General features: G+C 33.1%; 3 protein-coding genes and 1 long non-coding RNA gene across 12 annotated transcripts in view; 1 reads left to right on the forward strand and 3 right to left on the reverse strand.

The window, feature by feature from the left end:
• LOC127880730 (E3 SUMO-protein ligase NSE2-like) overlaps positions 1-15,818 on the forward strand; it is a 97,558-nt gene that overhangs the window by 51,385 nt on the left and 30,355 nt on the right. The gene's annotated exons all lie outside the window — the stretch shown is intronic.
• LOC127880727 (centromere protein P-like) overlaps positions 1-15,818 on the reverse strand; it is a 128,699-nt gene that overhangs the window by 35,308 nt on the left and 77,573 nt on the right. The gene's annotated exons all lie outside the window — the stretch shown is intronic.
• LOC127880732 (uncharacterized) lies at positions 406-7,841 on the reverse strand. The gene is made up of 3 exons (XR_008049717.1): positions 7,565-7,841; positions 1,005-1,080; positions 406-567 (listed from the first exon to the last, which is right to left on the reverse strand). It is a non-coding gene; the product is annotated as an uncharacterized LOC127880732 (long non-coding RNA).
• Positions 9,514-12,571, reverse strand: LOC127880725 (uncharacterized). 2 transcript variants are annotated; one of them, XM_052428084.1, is made up of 4 exons: positions 11,841-12,571; positions 11,386-11,504; positions 10,808-11,169; positions 9,514-10,623 (listed from the first exon to the last, which is right to left on the reverse strand). In XM_052428084.1, exons 1-4 carry the CDS (start codon positions 12,436-12,438, stop codon positions 10,602-10,604), a joined length of 1,101 nt encoding a protein of 366 aa, XP_052284044.1. In that variant the 5' UTR covers positions 12,439-12,571; the 3' UTR covers positions 9,514-10,601. The 2 variants fall into 2 exon arrangements, with proteins under 2 accessions (XP_052284044.1, XP_052284043.1); XM_052428083.1 differs by having other exon boundaries at positions 9,514-11,169; positions 11,841-12,564.

Below are 15,818 nucleotides of genomic sequence, written 5' to 3' on the forward strand. Positions count from 1 at the left end.
CCACATGGTCATCCTTCCGGATAGAATATCAGTTGTATTTTATACTTTATATAAGCAATCTTCGTAGTTTCACAAAATAACGACAACAACAGAACTCTCCAAATTATTAATTCGTTTCGCGTTGCAACGCTTTATAATTTTTGGGTTTTATCAATTGTCAAAAGATGCATATAATGGCTATTTTAGAGCATGGTAAAAGTTCAGTATTACTGTTTCCTCACAAATATCATAACTAAAACGAAAATTTGTGAATCTGAAACAACTTTTGTCAATTTTGTCAATTTACCCAAACCCGAAAAGGCCCCTTTAACCAAAAACCACCTGTTTGCATATATTTTTTTTGTAACAAAACCTTGACTATCTAGCCAAAAATGAAATCCCATGCAAGGTCTGCATGTAAGGTTCTTAAAAAGCTTGTTACTATTTTTAGTCACAGTGACCTTGACCATCTAGATGGTCAACACAGATTTGTATTTTTTTGAAAAACATTATTTCAAACAAACTTTGAGAAAGTACTTCTGATAAACCACTGAAACGAAATGGCGAAAGGTCTCTCAAAATGGCAACCTGAAAGAAAAGTAGAACATTTACCAATGACAAACATCATTACATGTATTTATATACCAGTAATACAAGAATTGTTAAATACGGCCATGTTACAAAGCTATGCGATCCATTTAAAACAAATTGACATTAATCTGACAGCGAATACTTTGTAATGTAGCACCTATGCAAAATTGGCTAAGTTTTATTATGGTCACAAAACACTTATGTTGGCCAAGTTATTACACCTCTTATACCTTTATGGATGCTGCCATAACCCAAGCCCTTTGATAGTTCAAGTGTATTTGTCATCCAACTGAGAAATCAAGCAAAACAAGTGTTACTGTTGTAAAAAAATGTTTATGGTAAAAAGAATTAAAGTGTGGATCACCTATGCTTTTTGTTCCACATAAATAAATATAAAAAGTCTACATAATATATGCATAATATATTCAACAGACCTGCTGCTGTAAGGATTCAATTGTTTTATGTGTTTCACTATCTTCTTTATCTTCATGAAAAGGCAGGTGTTTTTGTCTGAAATTGTTTGTAAAAATTATTATGCACTTAATAATTGATACAAAATACATCGCAGGGCAGAATACATGATTTGGAACAAACATCAAATTAATGGTGACTAAAGCTCGTACAACTAATCATATCATTTTTGGCATAACTGTCTTTCCAAAGTTTTGACCTTTGTTAATTTCCAACGAAATGTTGAATTTTTTTTTTTGCTATGAGGCCTGAAAGAATTGATGGCATTTTTTTATTCGTTTAAAATATGTTAGCTAGCCTATCCAAAACAGAAAATGTTTCCTGTTGTCTTGATATTTTTCTACTTTGTTTAATTTACATTTTTCAATAATGCAATTGAAAGATAATTCTGTGTTATATTTTGTGCTACAAAAAATTTCTACTCGCTGATAAAACATTATTTAAATTAGCCTCGCCATGGGAAAATGGGGCTTTAAGCCTTTTTACATGTCTGTACAGGCTGATCAGGGAAAACACTTTCTGCTTCAAAGCAAAAATCCAGATAAGGCGGAAACACCCACTGCACAGGCTAATCTCAGACAACACTTTACACACATGCATGAAGAACGGGTTTCCCAGAGGAAGACTTAACCCTTTGCATGCTGGGAAATATGTCGTCTGCTAAAATGTCGTCTGCTAAATTTCTAAAATTAGCATTTTCTTCGATTTTTTTCAAAGAATACTATCAGAATAGCAAAGAGTTTGGATCCTGATGAGACGCCACGTTCTGTGGCGTCTCATCTGGATCCAAACTGTTTGCAAAGACCTTCAAAATTCGGTTCCAGCACTGAAAGACTTAAATACAAGTTAAATGTCAGTTTCTGCGTAGTAATAAGAACACCTAGAAGGTCGTTATAACGCACAGCATTGCGCCTTTTATAGTATACATGTTTGTGACAGATATATATTATTGATTTTGGTCAATGTGTTTATATCACAATTGTTTAAATATAATCATAAAAAAGGTTTTGTAAACATGACAATTTTTGTACACAATATTAGTTCAGCGAGTTTTTTCTTTCTTTATACGGTGCCGGAAACCGGCACTTTCCCAATTGGGAAAAAACTACAAATTTCATAATTGCTGTAAGAAAAAATCCCAATTAGAGGTTTCCAACAAAAAAAAAAAAAAAAAAATATGTATTTTTTTAAAGATAAGATTTAGTTTCCCTCTGCAGCTCCATGGCTTGAACCTAAGTAAATATAATATTGACAACTTGACAACACTTAGTTATCAATTTTAAATTATTTGGGAGCAAAAAATCAAATACGCCAATTTCAAGCAACTGCAGGCTGAACTGGATCTAAACTGGCCACAATCGCCTTAATGTCTCTTTTACTGGGATACAGACACAGTTCATTTAACTTTAAAGGGAATTTTTCACGTTTTGGTAAATTGACAAAAATTGAAAAAAAAAGTTGTATCGGATTCGCAAATTTTCGTTTTAGTTATGTTATTTTTAGGAAACAGTATTACTGAACATTTACCATGGTCTAATATAGCCATTATATGCATCTTTTAACGATTTAAAAATTATAAGGCGTTGCAACTCGAAACGATTGAATAATTTGGAGAGTTATGTTGTTGTTGTTTAATTGTGTGAAACTACGAAGATTGCTTATATTAGATATAAAATACGTCAACCCTTTATACTTTATACCCAGAATAGTCGAGCAGGCTAATGCGTTTTTACTCCAGGACTAAGGGGGTCACTAGTTCGAGTCCTGCTGTGGACTACTTTTTTTAAAGAATTTTATTCTGGATTTTTAACTGGAGCTTTTAAGAACCAATGTTTACATTTATCAATATAAAGCATTTAATGACTAGCTTCAAAACATACCAAATATGTGAAAAGGCCCCTTTAACATAATATCTACTCCTATAAATATGATGTCGATATACATGGACTAAACGGTAAATTACGTCTAATTATTTGGACTATAATGATATCAACTACTTAAATAGAAAGAAGAAAGAATTCATACAAACCAGTAATTTGAGTAAAGAGTTTGTAATCAATGTTTTATTTCAGGACAGCTTGGTGATATGCAAATCCCATATGACATGTTGATATCCGGTATCATAGCAATTCAATAAGTCGCAAAATGCTCGAACAAAATTTATAAAGCAAAATGTGACTTAAATTGATAACTAAAAATACCAGTATCATCAGTATGCCAGTTTTGCCTTGTCAAGCTGTCGAGATTCAGAACGTGCTTCATGCACATTGAATATATCCTTCGAATTCCATTTATTGTTGCATTACTAAATAGCGAAACAAGCCGATTTAAGCTGTAAGAAAGTTTTGACACGAGTGTTGTCAAGTATCTCATGGGCAAAGCAATTGTTGTAGAAAGTGATCCATTCACATCGAATATATCCTTCGAATTCCATCCATTGTTGTCATTAGTGGAGATTTAGTGAATAAATAATTCATATATCATAAATGACAGCTTCTAAATAGAGAAACAAGCCAATTTATGCAGTAAGAAAGTTTTGACTCGAGACTCTCATGGGGGCGGCCATTGTTGAATGATGAAACACGAACGACAACTCTGCTAGGAGAATGTTATCAATGAAAATCAACAAGGTCGAGGTATTTCGATTAGAAAAATCGAGTTATCTCAATCGGACTTGCTCGGTCTTTTTACATCAGTCGCCATTGTGAAGAATTTTTTTATGTTTATCATACCTTAGACGATACTGTTCCAGCATCGTCAAAAAGCATAACTTAAACTACATACCTGAATGTTATCTTTTTATTAGACATAAGAGTTGAACAGCACCTTTCAGCGACAGAACTGAGAGGAATGTTAGGGAGAATTGCAACGTAAGAATAACATTTATATGCCCTTTCTGCACGTCGTGCTGTTGGAGGAACACACATTTTCTCAGTGAACGAGAAAGCACTTTGATCACCACCATCTTCAATTCAGGCTTTAGGCGTACGTTCAACCGTGTCGACGATTATGAATATCTAGTTGTGTTTGTGCCTAACGATAACGACCGTTAAGCAATGTCTGGAAGTAATGACGCTGCTGGCCATGAAAGTTTAAACAAAACTCTTCCGAATTCACATTTTTTGAGAAGGCTGGATTAACATTTGGCATTGATTCTGATAAAATTGAATGCTACTTATGAAATTGGACGACCAGATAAAAGTAAAAACCCAATGTTAATCACTTTGAGAGAGAAGTTTATTAAAATTTCATTTTGACTTTCTCGGAAAAGATGATAACGAAATACAAAAATAACTGGAAAGGTACACGCATGGACGCATTTACGTCATCAAAGGTGCCGCTCAGAGGCGGCATAGGTATATTCCGATTTTTGCGAAAGATGTGTTATTACGAGTTTGATTATCTCGACCCTTAAGTATGTAGTTACGGCCACAAGAAAATCTTTGAAGAACCGAAATTTCGCAAACGTAAGTACCCCTTTTATTTGATTTGCGTCTTTCAGATACGGTTGGAGATAAAAGGCTCTTTTTTATATTTATAATTGATAATATTTGCGTAAAAAATGAGTTTTATTTGTCAGCATAAGATTTATTTGCATATTGTGACATTTTCTCACGCGATTTTTTGTTATCTAATAGGATTTTTCGTGTTTTTTCGCCTGTTTTTGTGCCACTTTCTTTATGGGATTTTCTTTCTTTATACGTTCTTTTCTTAGTTATCGATTTTCAGAATTGTAAAAGTATTCTGATTTTCGTAAATTTTCCTTTGATTTAAAAAAATCTCATTTTTGAAATGGAAAAAAATCCCATGTGAAAATAGTTTTCATGAGAAAAAATTAAAGCCCATGGGAAAATAAAAAAAATCCATGAGACGGGCGGTTTTGAACAAAAGAATTTTAATTTATACACATTAAATATCAATGAATTTGTGTGTGAAAGCATGGGCACATTTGTATTTATTTCCTTTAAATTTATAACCACACTGCATGTAGTGAATTGAAACAATTATTGACCGATGCTCAAGTTTTAGTTATCAATTTTAGTTCATGACGCTTAAACCATTGTTAAGCACATTTTGTCATTTACATAAATAAACATTGAATGTTTTATCAGAAAGATAACATTTACTCGTGTTTTCGATTACATATGACGCTTGTTATGTATAATTATTCAACTGAATTGTTGGCTTATACGACATAAATGAATGTCTACTTGTAGTGTAATGTTTTCATAAGTATTGTTACAATTGAAATTATTTTCGGCATTTATCACCGTGGTACATGTATTCATCAATCGACAAACACGTTTATATTGAATGTCGATTGTTTGAATGATTCACCTTATTTCCCATGTAATACAGATATTACAAACCAGCGCCTCTATCAACGCTAGTCCTGTACAGAGTTAGCTAATTGATTACATTAAGATTCACCGATGGAAACGAATTCATTTACGTCAAACGGTCCCGACGAAATAACAACTGGCGTTGGTACTAAATAGGTTTATTATCTACACTTTCGTTGCAAAAATGTAAATAAGATATTTCAAAATTGTTGGGATATGATGATACCCATTCTTACTTGATTGCTTTAATTATATGTTTAAAACTCAAAACATTCATGCAAAATATAATTATGGAAATAAATTCAAATCAACCAGAAGGAACTTATACCGTCAATTAACTTAGAATCTTAATTTCAGAAACAGAAAGTGTAAGGGATTTTTATTTTAGATGTGCGATATTCTACGGTTGTCTTCAGCTTAGTTTTCTACAATCATGCCACTATGCTATAAAATTGGTACCAAACTAGAAGTAAATTGTATTTTATGAAGCAATGATGCGTTCTTGTTAATAAAAATAAATAAATTGAAATAAAATGAAAGTTAAGATTTTGAACAAGTCAGATGCAAACTTGTTTTGTTGTATTATTTCTAGTAAAAGAGATATGATTGTGTATCTCTGATGTAAATAGTAAGGTGTTAAAGAAATGTCTCCTTAAGTCCAATCGCAGAGAATTTTCAGTGATTAATGGGGAAAAGCAAGACCTTTTTTTCAGCGTACCTTTTTAACTATTTCAGTCATATGGGATACCGATAGCTTAATGTGTATACATTATTTCATGATATAAATTGTTTTAGTATTTGCAAGTTTAAATTATGTTCGCATTTTTTATCTACTATCTGACCTTTAATTTCTTGTGATTGTATACTACATGTCAAATGTATTTTTTAGAAATCGCAGCAGGCAATATTATGGACAGAAAGACGGATGGAAAAACCGGCATGAACATTGATAGAGTTCTCCGTTGAAATCGCTATGGGTCTTTAAATAGCTAAAAGCTACAATACTCGAAATTGTTGTACAACTGATGTCTATGTGAATGTAGAATAGTATTTTCCTCTGAGTTAATGATTTTACATTAAAAACATACGGTGTTTTTTATTGTGCCATCATCTAAATGCTTCATTTGAGAAAATTTAGAAAAAGATTTGTTTTGATCGTATAGTCAGTGAATACATTAATGCCATGCAAACACTTCATTTTAACAAGAATAATATCATGCACCCTAGAGCTTCTTTAAATATCTAAATAATTACTACACTGCGAACGATACAGCTCCGATTTGTGACAGTAATCTGACAGTATTTGGTAAATATTTAAATATACATGTTCTTTATTATTTTATCCAATTAGACTGCCTATTTCGTTGAATTGTCGGTTGACGAGTTTTTAAGGATATCGATAAACCGTCAAATACTGATTGAGTTAGTCATACACTGTTATGTCCCCAGTCTATACTGGGGTCATATTGTTTTTCCCCTGTCTGTTTGCTTGTTGGTTTGTTTGCGTCAAACTTTAACATTGGCCATTACTTGTTTAATATTGAAGATAGCAACTTGATATTTGGATGCATGTGTTTCTCATATAGCTGCATATTTTAAGTGGTGCAAGGTCAAGGTCAATATTAACCTTCAAGGTCAAAGGTCAAATATATGGAGGGACATAGTGTTTCACAAACACATCTTGTTAATTATATGTAATTCTAATTGTTTCACCATTTGGAGAAGATCGTGTTACATATTAAGACGTTGTCAATACATAATGTTTTGAGTTTGTTTTGTTTAATATTCTTGTAATAACAAAACACTTTATTAATTAGCCGAAAGGTTCATAATATAATTGCTATGTACGTACCAAACTCACAGGCAATAACAGTTGTAAATGATGTTATGCCTAGGCAATTATGGTATATTTCATTTTTGATTTAAACATTACCTGTTAATTTAAACAGCTTAACGCTCCTCAAATTATGACAATTCCATATTCACCTGGATATATGCAATGAAGAACAACAGTAAGAGAACGCTTGTCCAAGTATTCCTTGCCCGTAAACCTTACAATGTCAATGGAAATATCAGATCTCTAATGCTATGTTTTCTATTATAAATTATAATGATTGGCTCCACGATTTTAATCTGTGTCTTAATTGTTTACTACTCGTTATGATTATTTGAGAACGTACCTGGTTTTATCTGATCTTGACGTAAATCGTGCCAGTCGTCTTAATCGTGGGAGACTTGTACATGGTTCCAATACATTATGCATGTACGATCGAGACGATGACATGCACTTATTTCTAACCGGGATAATAATCCAACTTCAGATTGAAATTTATCGTAAATAATCGAGCAAATAATATCAAATCGTTTTTTCCCAATCGTAGTGCTCGCAGTTAATCTGATGCAAGAAGGCGTCACGTTCTGTTACGATCTAATGTGATCTCAAGTATTCAATAAGTCAATAGTATGAGGGGCTTGAATAACATCATTTGGGTGCAATTGTGCCTCGTCTCGTAAACGCAATCGATTAAATTATCTTTAAGTATCTTATTGTAACATAGCGCATTTTTTATGAACGTGTGCTAACGTATCGACTTTCACAAGAACGTACACATTATGGGAAACCTATCGTGATGATCGTGTCGGATCGAGACCCAATCGTGGACCTTTTCGAAATAGTCCAAACAAACCAATGAAATTGTATTTTAAGATCAGATCGTGTATAATCTCGAAACCTGTCGCGAACATATAACAACTGAGCGCAAATCAGCGTAGTGTAATGTATGAGCAATAATCACATCATATCGAAGTATTGTTCGAGTAAACATATCGAATTGTTATCTTAAAAACAGTAACATATTATTAACTTTGAATAAATGGAACAACAACTTCGTGGGGAAGAATTGATATGTTACATATCCAGACGTCTGTTTATTTCCGTTTTCTAAGATGACGCTTAGCCAATAACAATACCAAATTAATGCAATATTACTATGTGTATAACATTTGGAAATATTCTGTCCCGAAAGGATCGGTATAACCTTTACTCAAATAATTTATTTTATTTTCCTAATAACGCATATAAAATAAGTTAGGTTTCGAAGTTCTAAATTATCTTTCAGAATGATTCTCCACTTCCATCGTCGTATTAAACACTGAATTTTTGAGAGACTGAGTAATGGTGTTTTTTTGGGGGTAAAATCGTCGCTGACTGTGCTCTGCTCATATCCCCACCTCATGTACTTACTAAATACTGCTCAGAACACTTCTGAAAATTAAGTATAAAAATGGACGGGACTCTATTTATCACATAGCATTTATCAATCAAAGGGAGAAAAATCTGCCACGCATCTAGACAGAACGACACTAATCTTTAAATGTAATATTAACAATCACAATGAATAGCAAGCATGATATTGAATCGATCTATGTATGATCTATCTTTATATTGTGTTTGCGTTATCTTAAACTTAACCGACTCCTAATATGAAAGTAGAAACGTAATCAAATGATCAAATCATAGGGAAATATAATGAATAGCGCAATTGCTTTCATTCGTATTAAGGTGTTATTAACCATCACGGGTTTACAAGACATGCCCAACAACTGTTCACGGTGTATTTGCTTGCTTAAGTAACATGATAAGTTAATGTTTGTCCTACATAGAGCCGCAATTAAAAAAATGAGTATACAAAGCAATTAAAGTATAAACTAAATAAGAAATTCCAGTATTGATAATGTCTATACAGGCCTCTGTTTCCAGATCAAAGTCAAATCTACAAGGCTACTGTAACAGCGCAGGTGCCATCACACTTTATCAAAAGAAATATGTTTAAATGGAGTTATTTTGAAGGTGCAATTATTTAAATATGTCGATATAAATCGTACACAGCGAACACAATTATACTATTAAGCACCACATACATTCATTGAATGCGTATAAACACATCGGCGCACTATTGATAGAAATAAGCTCCCTCTTTGGATCTTTGCACTCTCCAGAATTAATTTGCTGGTTGGTTGGACTGTTTCAATATGCAATACTATTTGTAAACAACGATGAAATGTCATTTAAACTTGATCACATGTGCAGTTATCGTTTCCCATATTTATTTATGAATAACAAAAACTCTACCATAAATAATGTTTTATTTTATTATAAAGTATAGCAGAGTAGCGGTATGAGTCGAACGTGGGTATCCGACGATGAGTTTGTGTCAGCTAAATAAAATAGTTATTAGTTTCTGTGAATGAATATCTCATTTGGATTATAAATGACAATCATAAACATTGTGCGTAAAAAAATTAAACCGTGGTAAGTTTGCGTTCGTTAAAAATGACTTTGCGCAATTCTATTGGCAGTCACATTGTACGACTTGGAGGTAAATGTTTTGTGATATCAATTGATGAATTGTATGAAGAAGATAATACCTTTTGGCAGTTATTGTTTTATGTAAATGAGCAAAGATTAACTACATTTTCAAGCATCATCAGATTGATTACAATAGAACATAAACACTTACAAAAACACACACACACAAACACATTACAATCAAGACATATAACAAAAAATAAAATAAAATATGAAACATTGATGTTGCCTTCATAAACTCCCAGATGTAAAAAAGGATCTAATTATATAAATGTGATGTTAACTTGTTTGAAATAAATATGTTTTAACCCATGTCAACGAAACAACTCTTATAATGTCTCAAGCTTCTTGAAAATAAATGACAATCTATTAATTCACTGTTTTAGTCGTACAATTAAGATAGAAATGCTAAGGTCATTGGTTAATTTATAGTTATTATGGAAAACAATAAATCTAACACAGTTGATAGCGCGATCTTGTTTGTGGCTCTTGGTTGTTTGAAAGTTGGTCCAGCCCATCTTGTAACCTGAGAGACAAATACAGGGTTTTGTCATTGTTTTGTAGTTTTCCTATGAACATACTGTAAGCATGAACACCTTGGCTGCGAACATCGTCGCCACATATAATTGCACCACTGTCTCCGGGCATGCCAAACGCATTTGGATTAGGAATATCGCCGTATTCTGCTGCACCTGCATGTTGTTCTTCATCATCACTGTACTCGTTTTCTATAACCAAATATCTAAACTGCATTCCCCTAACATAGTAAATCGGGATTGATATTTGTCCTAATCGCGGGAGTTTCGCTTTAGTCCATGCGTGGACCCTTTCACTCTGTAGTAGTTTCTTTATTTCTTGCTCAGGTTTATCCTGAAAGTTAAAAATCATATTATTTCTATGACGACCTTTAGAGTCTTTGAGCCTCTTGTCAGCTATATTTTCGGGTCGTACAATTTTTACAGCTGCAATATCAAGTTCCCCAATAGTGTAACCCGGTTCGGCAATGGCAAATTGGATGTAAGTGTTAGACAGAGTATTGTTAATATTAACATACTGTTCATTAACGGAAGTACCGTTTCCTTGTGAACTTAAGCCAGTGCTGTGATCTTCTGCGTTATCAAGTAAGTGACGTGAAGTCAGGGCGTATAAGTGATCATCTTTCAATGCAAAACCGCCCAATGTTCCGCGTCTTTCAGCAACAACCAACTCGTTTCCTACTTTTATGTCGCACAAAGGCGTCTCTGTCCATGGTCCACAGTTGATGTGGTATTTGGTAATGTTGCGAATATTCAAGTAATTACGAATCGCCTCAAAACTAGTCTCATCATATTGTCGATCGACGATAATTTGAAGGGAATCGTGCTGATATCCAAATCCTTTAATGGAGGCGTCGCATTTAAACAACTCGTCAGCCATCTATAACAATTTAACAAGATTGCATATAACGCTACGGTAAAGCTATATTAGCTATTTTATTCAATAAAGTATATAATAATGTGTTCTAGACATGACTTGAATACGCAAGAGAAAAAGATTAAGTGTACAAAGCTTTTTATTGGCTTGAACGTTTGTTTCCTCTGTTAAAGTTGTACTTGTTGTTAAATTATCGAACAGAAAAAAGGTAAATCTTACAGTTTTATCAAGGACCGGAGTTTCTTTGTTTTCTATTCCAGGCCATTCGTGTCTTGGTGCGCAGCTTCTGTGATAAACTGCCATCACGTCAGATAAAAGGCACTCAATCGCTTCCGAACCTAAAGCATGCGAATCAATATACAGTAAATAGTGTATGAAATCGTTTTAAAACATATTGACAAAAATTAAAATATCAATCATGTGACAGTTATTTTAACTAAACATAACAATCAAATTAAGTCAAACAAAAACACCCACCAAAATGACTGCTACTACTACAGCTATTATTGCAATTTCTACAACCTCTACTTCTTCTGCTACTGCTGCAAATGTTGCTGATACAGCTTGAAATACAAGCTATTCAACTACAAGCCGTTCTTTTACTTTTGCTACAGATAATACAAAACAATCCTGTATGTCTCTAAATTTCAATCCTGATGCCTTGCTGTTTATACCATTTTCTTTAATGTCAGGTGAAGCTTCGATGCGTTGTAAAGCATTTTCGGAAAGGTCCTTCAAAAAGCTGAGAACATATCTTTCCAAAAGACGGTCTATGTTTTCTTTCAACCCTTTTATGGATGAACAAATTACGTTCGATTTTTCACTGTCAGCTTTGATATTCGGACCAGTTTCGATCATCACTCCATAAAAACAGTTCTCGGGAAAATCCATTGTGTAGTCAGATATGAAGATTACTGGTGTTGGATTTGGCATGGCTGATTCTTGTGTCAAATCCGTGTTTTCAGGCAAATCATTTTTGTTCCAATTGTTGATACTAGAACGTAGTTTCGAACAGTTTAATCCCATTATTGATATTTCTTTATCACTAGGTAAGGCTTTTGTTTTAAATCTCAGACGTTTGAATCGAGTCAGCAAAGGCTTCACCCTGTCCTTTGTGTAATTGTATCGCGGAAATGTATCGTCGGAAAACATAGACAATAATACCTGAATATCGTTAATTTTTGACATTTGTTTTAAATTATAAATACGATACGATATACTGTATATTTTGTTTAGACGATTTTTAATTAAATAGATATAAAATAACAACATAAATCTTAATGGTACACTATAAATAAGCGTGAAAATGCTAAATAAATAATAAATTTAATGGAATCAATCAAAATTGCTTCCCGCGCTGTCGAATGATATTAACTTAATGTGCACGCAAACTTAATGTTAACAATATAACATAACGTAGCTAGAGATATGACTGAAGATAACTTTTTTGCAGACATGCGCATCGTAAATATGAGCTGTCAATAGTAGCCTAAAGGGAAACTAGTGTGTTTTAGTATACGCAAACTAAAACTAATATGAAAAATAAAACAATACATGCAACATATAAACATGTTATTTTTTACAAAAGCGAAATAGCATTAATAACGACGACATTGATTATACGTATTGTTCTGTTTTTAGAGGATTGTCCTACAATTTGATAAACTTATTGAGTACTAGAAATAAGAAGCATTTTGATGTATTCACTAGCATTTACCAACAGTAAGTATTGATGAACACACGACAGTCATTAGCGTTTCACAGATATCATTAGCGTTTAACATATTTCAGAAGCGTTCAACAGCAATTAGCAGAGTTTAGCAACAGTTATTAGCGTTTGACAGAAATATGTAGCGTCTGATAATAATCAGTAGAGTTAATATCAACTCTTATTATCGTAAAACAACAATCAGTAGCGTTAAACATCAAATAGAAATGAATGTTTTTAAAACAGTACATGATCTACGTGTAACCTGCGTTGTTATCTCACAGTGATCGGAACGTATTTTTGGTCATGTATTTCAATTTTCTCATAAATTTTGCTGAACTAAGACGCGAAAGAATTAAGTCATCAGTTTTCATTATTTGTTTTAAACATTTCAAACGTCCTGTCCACATTGATATTGTAGTTATAGTTATCGTGTCGCAAAATCGGAAGCGTTTTTCGATTTAAAGGCATGGTAATGTAATACAACTATCCAACTGAGCCTTAATTGTGGACACATAACCGATTGTGACATTTTTAGGATGTTTTGGTCTATGATACGTTATGATGTCCAGTTCAGGTACTGCTACATAGGAACTGACGGAACTGTTTCAAATAATTTCCCGATTGGGTTCCCATTAGCATTATTGCGTCCCCTGAATGAGTACATGCTTGTACGATATATTACTCAACCCTATGTTTATCAAGGATCAATGCGCTCAGTTACGATACGATACGACTAACGTTGCGATAATTTTCACGTTTTAATGGGCTTTATTCACGATGTGAGCCCCGCTTGTACCATAATGATACATATACAGCCCAATAGACAATCGAATTCATACGTCCTTAAGATCGTAACAAAATGTGAATTTTGTTTTCGTTCATAAGATAAGCTTCACTCTAACCGACAGGGAAATACGAATTGATTGGATCAGTCGCGCTTTGTTACGATACGAAAGCGCGATGCAATAACCCCGAAAAACAATTGATCATAATTGACAGTGCTATTCTTTTTTATATTGTTAAAAAATCCACTATTTACGCGATTGATAGATCACACTCTACAAGCAAAGATACGGCAATCACTATACGTTAATGATAAAACCACGATTTCAGTCGGGGCGCCAGTCGAGATATTGGAAACTTAGCATTATATTCAAACACATAAATGTCAAATCATCAGAACTGTAATTGTATTAATCATTTTGATCTAACATAATTCTTGGATCGCCCTTAATAAACGATTTCGCAACCAACAAGGAGTTCGAGAGTTATAGAGTAACAAGTAGCTTATTGTTGTGGTTCCTTCGTGTAATTGTATACATAAATTCCTTAAGTGATTTAATCATATACAAGAACATGTATTTGCTTGCTTTCGAGTTAATTGCTTTCATTTTCATTATCTGTGGGTTGTGTGTAGGTCATATGTACCAATCTGACGCATTGTCACAACACTCACCATTCTCTATTGTTTTCCACAATGATACGAAAATGAACACTTGAAAAACAATACGATGATTATCTGTGTGTATAGTACAAGATATTTATTGCTTTAAACAATTATATAATTGGGTTACACTCAAAATATAACAGACAATTAAACGTGATTATTTATACTGCAAATCGTTATAGACAAACGGAAATGATGCTTTATCACATTTCTATAAATACTTGGATACTTATAACCGTCAATTCATGCAAAAAATTTGCATGGTTATAATAATGTAAATAAACCTTGTGATTTTGTCTTCACAACATTAATCTAAATACGGTTCATGTAATTGAGGTGCATATGTGGCATGTGTGTGTGCGTGTGCGCGCGTGCGTGCGTGCGTGCGTGTGAGTGTGTTTGCTTGATATCCAGTTAAGTGCAATTTAGTTTATAACTCTTGACATTTTTTAAGCATAGTCTCTTTCTATCAGTTCAGTAGATAACATTGTGTCACATAATCAATGTGAAATATTCCAATTGGTTCGATAATGTTTCAAAATTTCTCTATGTCATCACCAACGTGATATTTGTTTAAACATATTATCAATATTAAGCAAATATTAGATCTATTTGTAAACACTCGAAATGTCCAGAATAGGCATTTCAATAACGGCATTACTTCATTGAGTAGTGATTGTGATTGTCAATCGCCCGATACTGACTCATTTAGGTAGATATAGAAATATCTTATGAAATATTTCGCTGATTATCTTCTTAATTGTACTCTTCAAATATTATAATCTTATAATAAGTACGGTCGTATCGCAGATATCTCGTATACTATTGTTAAAGGTGGGTTAAGTACTGATTATTTGTTTATCTCAGTACAAAGTTGTCATGGAGAGCTTTTCGGAAAAATGATGTCCGTCATCCGTTAGGCCACGCGTCCCTGCATGTTTTTACCTTGTATTCTAACCATTGCTCCTCTTTATCTGCTTGTCGTACTACTAGTGTATACGTGTATATACATTTAATTTAATCTTGATTAAAATTCAAGATACCGATTGTCATCAGAGCAAATGTTATCTGTAGAATAAACATTGATAATTGCACAAAACAAAGATATACAAAAGTCGTATAATACAAAAGTTATTATATAACCTAAATTCTCAAAGGAATCTTTGTCGGTCTGTAATATTTTTCACGAACGATCGAACGTGTAAAATGTGTGTTGACTCAATCATAAGAAAAAGCAATAGAAAATGCAAAGCATATGAACTGTTTAAATGTTGTGTCATTTTTCGTTTAACTGTAATTAATGGTCTTTTACAGTGAAAGACAATATTGAAGAATTCTTTTATACATGTGAGAAAACGAACGTGGAGCAAACTGAATTGGTTTTTATCTTGTTTGAACTTGTAACCATAGTTAAATTGTTGTGGTTAATCAAAATCCTTTGTCGTTCAAGACGCACTTATTATTGTGATGTACATAAAGAATATTTAAGTCAAG

The sequence above is a fragment of the Dreissena polymorpha genome, chromosome 5 (assembly GCF_020536995.1).
Source record: "Dreissena polymorpha isolate Duluth1 chromosome 5, UMN_Dpol_1.0, whole genome shotgun sequence".
In the NCBI taxonomy this organism is placed as follows: Eukaryota; Metazoa; Mollusca; class Bivalvia; order Myida; family Dreissenidae; genus Dreissena; species Dreissena polymorpha.

Coding starts and splice junctions, on each gene's coding strand:
- LOC127880725 (XM_052428083.1), bottom strand. CDS start 12,438: ATGTTGTTATTTTATATCTATTTAATTAAAAATCGTCTAAACAAAATA. Junction 11,505..11,840: donor ACCTGACATTAAAGAAAATG/GTATAAACAGCA, acceptor CGCATGCTTTAG/GTTCGGAAGCGATTGAGTGC. Junction 11,170..11,385: donor CTCCGGTCCTTGATAAAACT/GTAAGATTTACC, acceptor AAATTGTTATAG/ATGGCTGACGAGTTGTTTAA.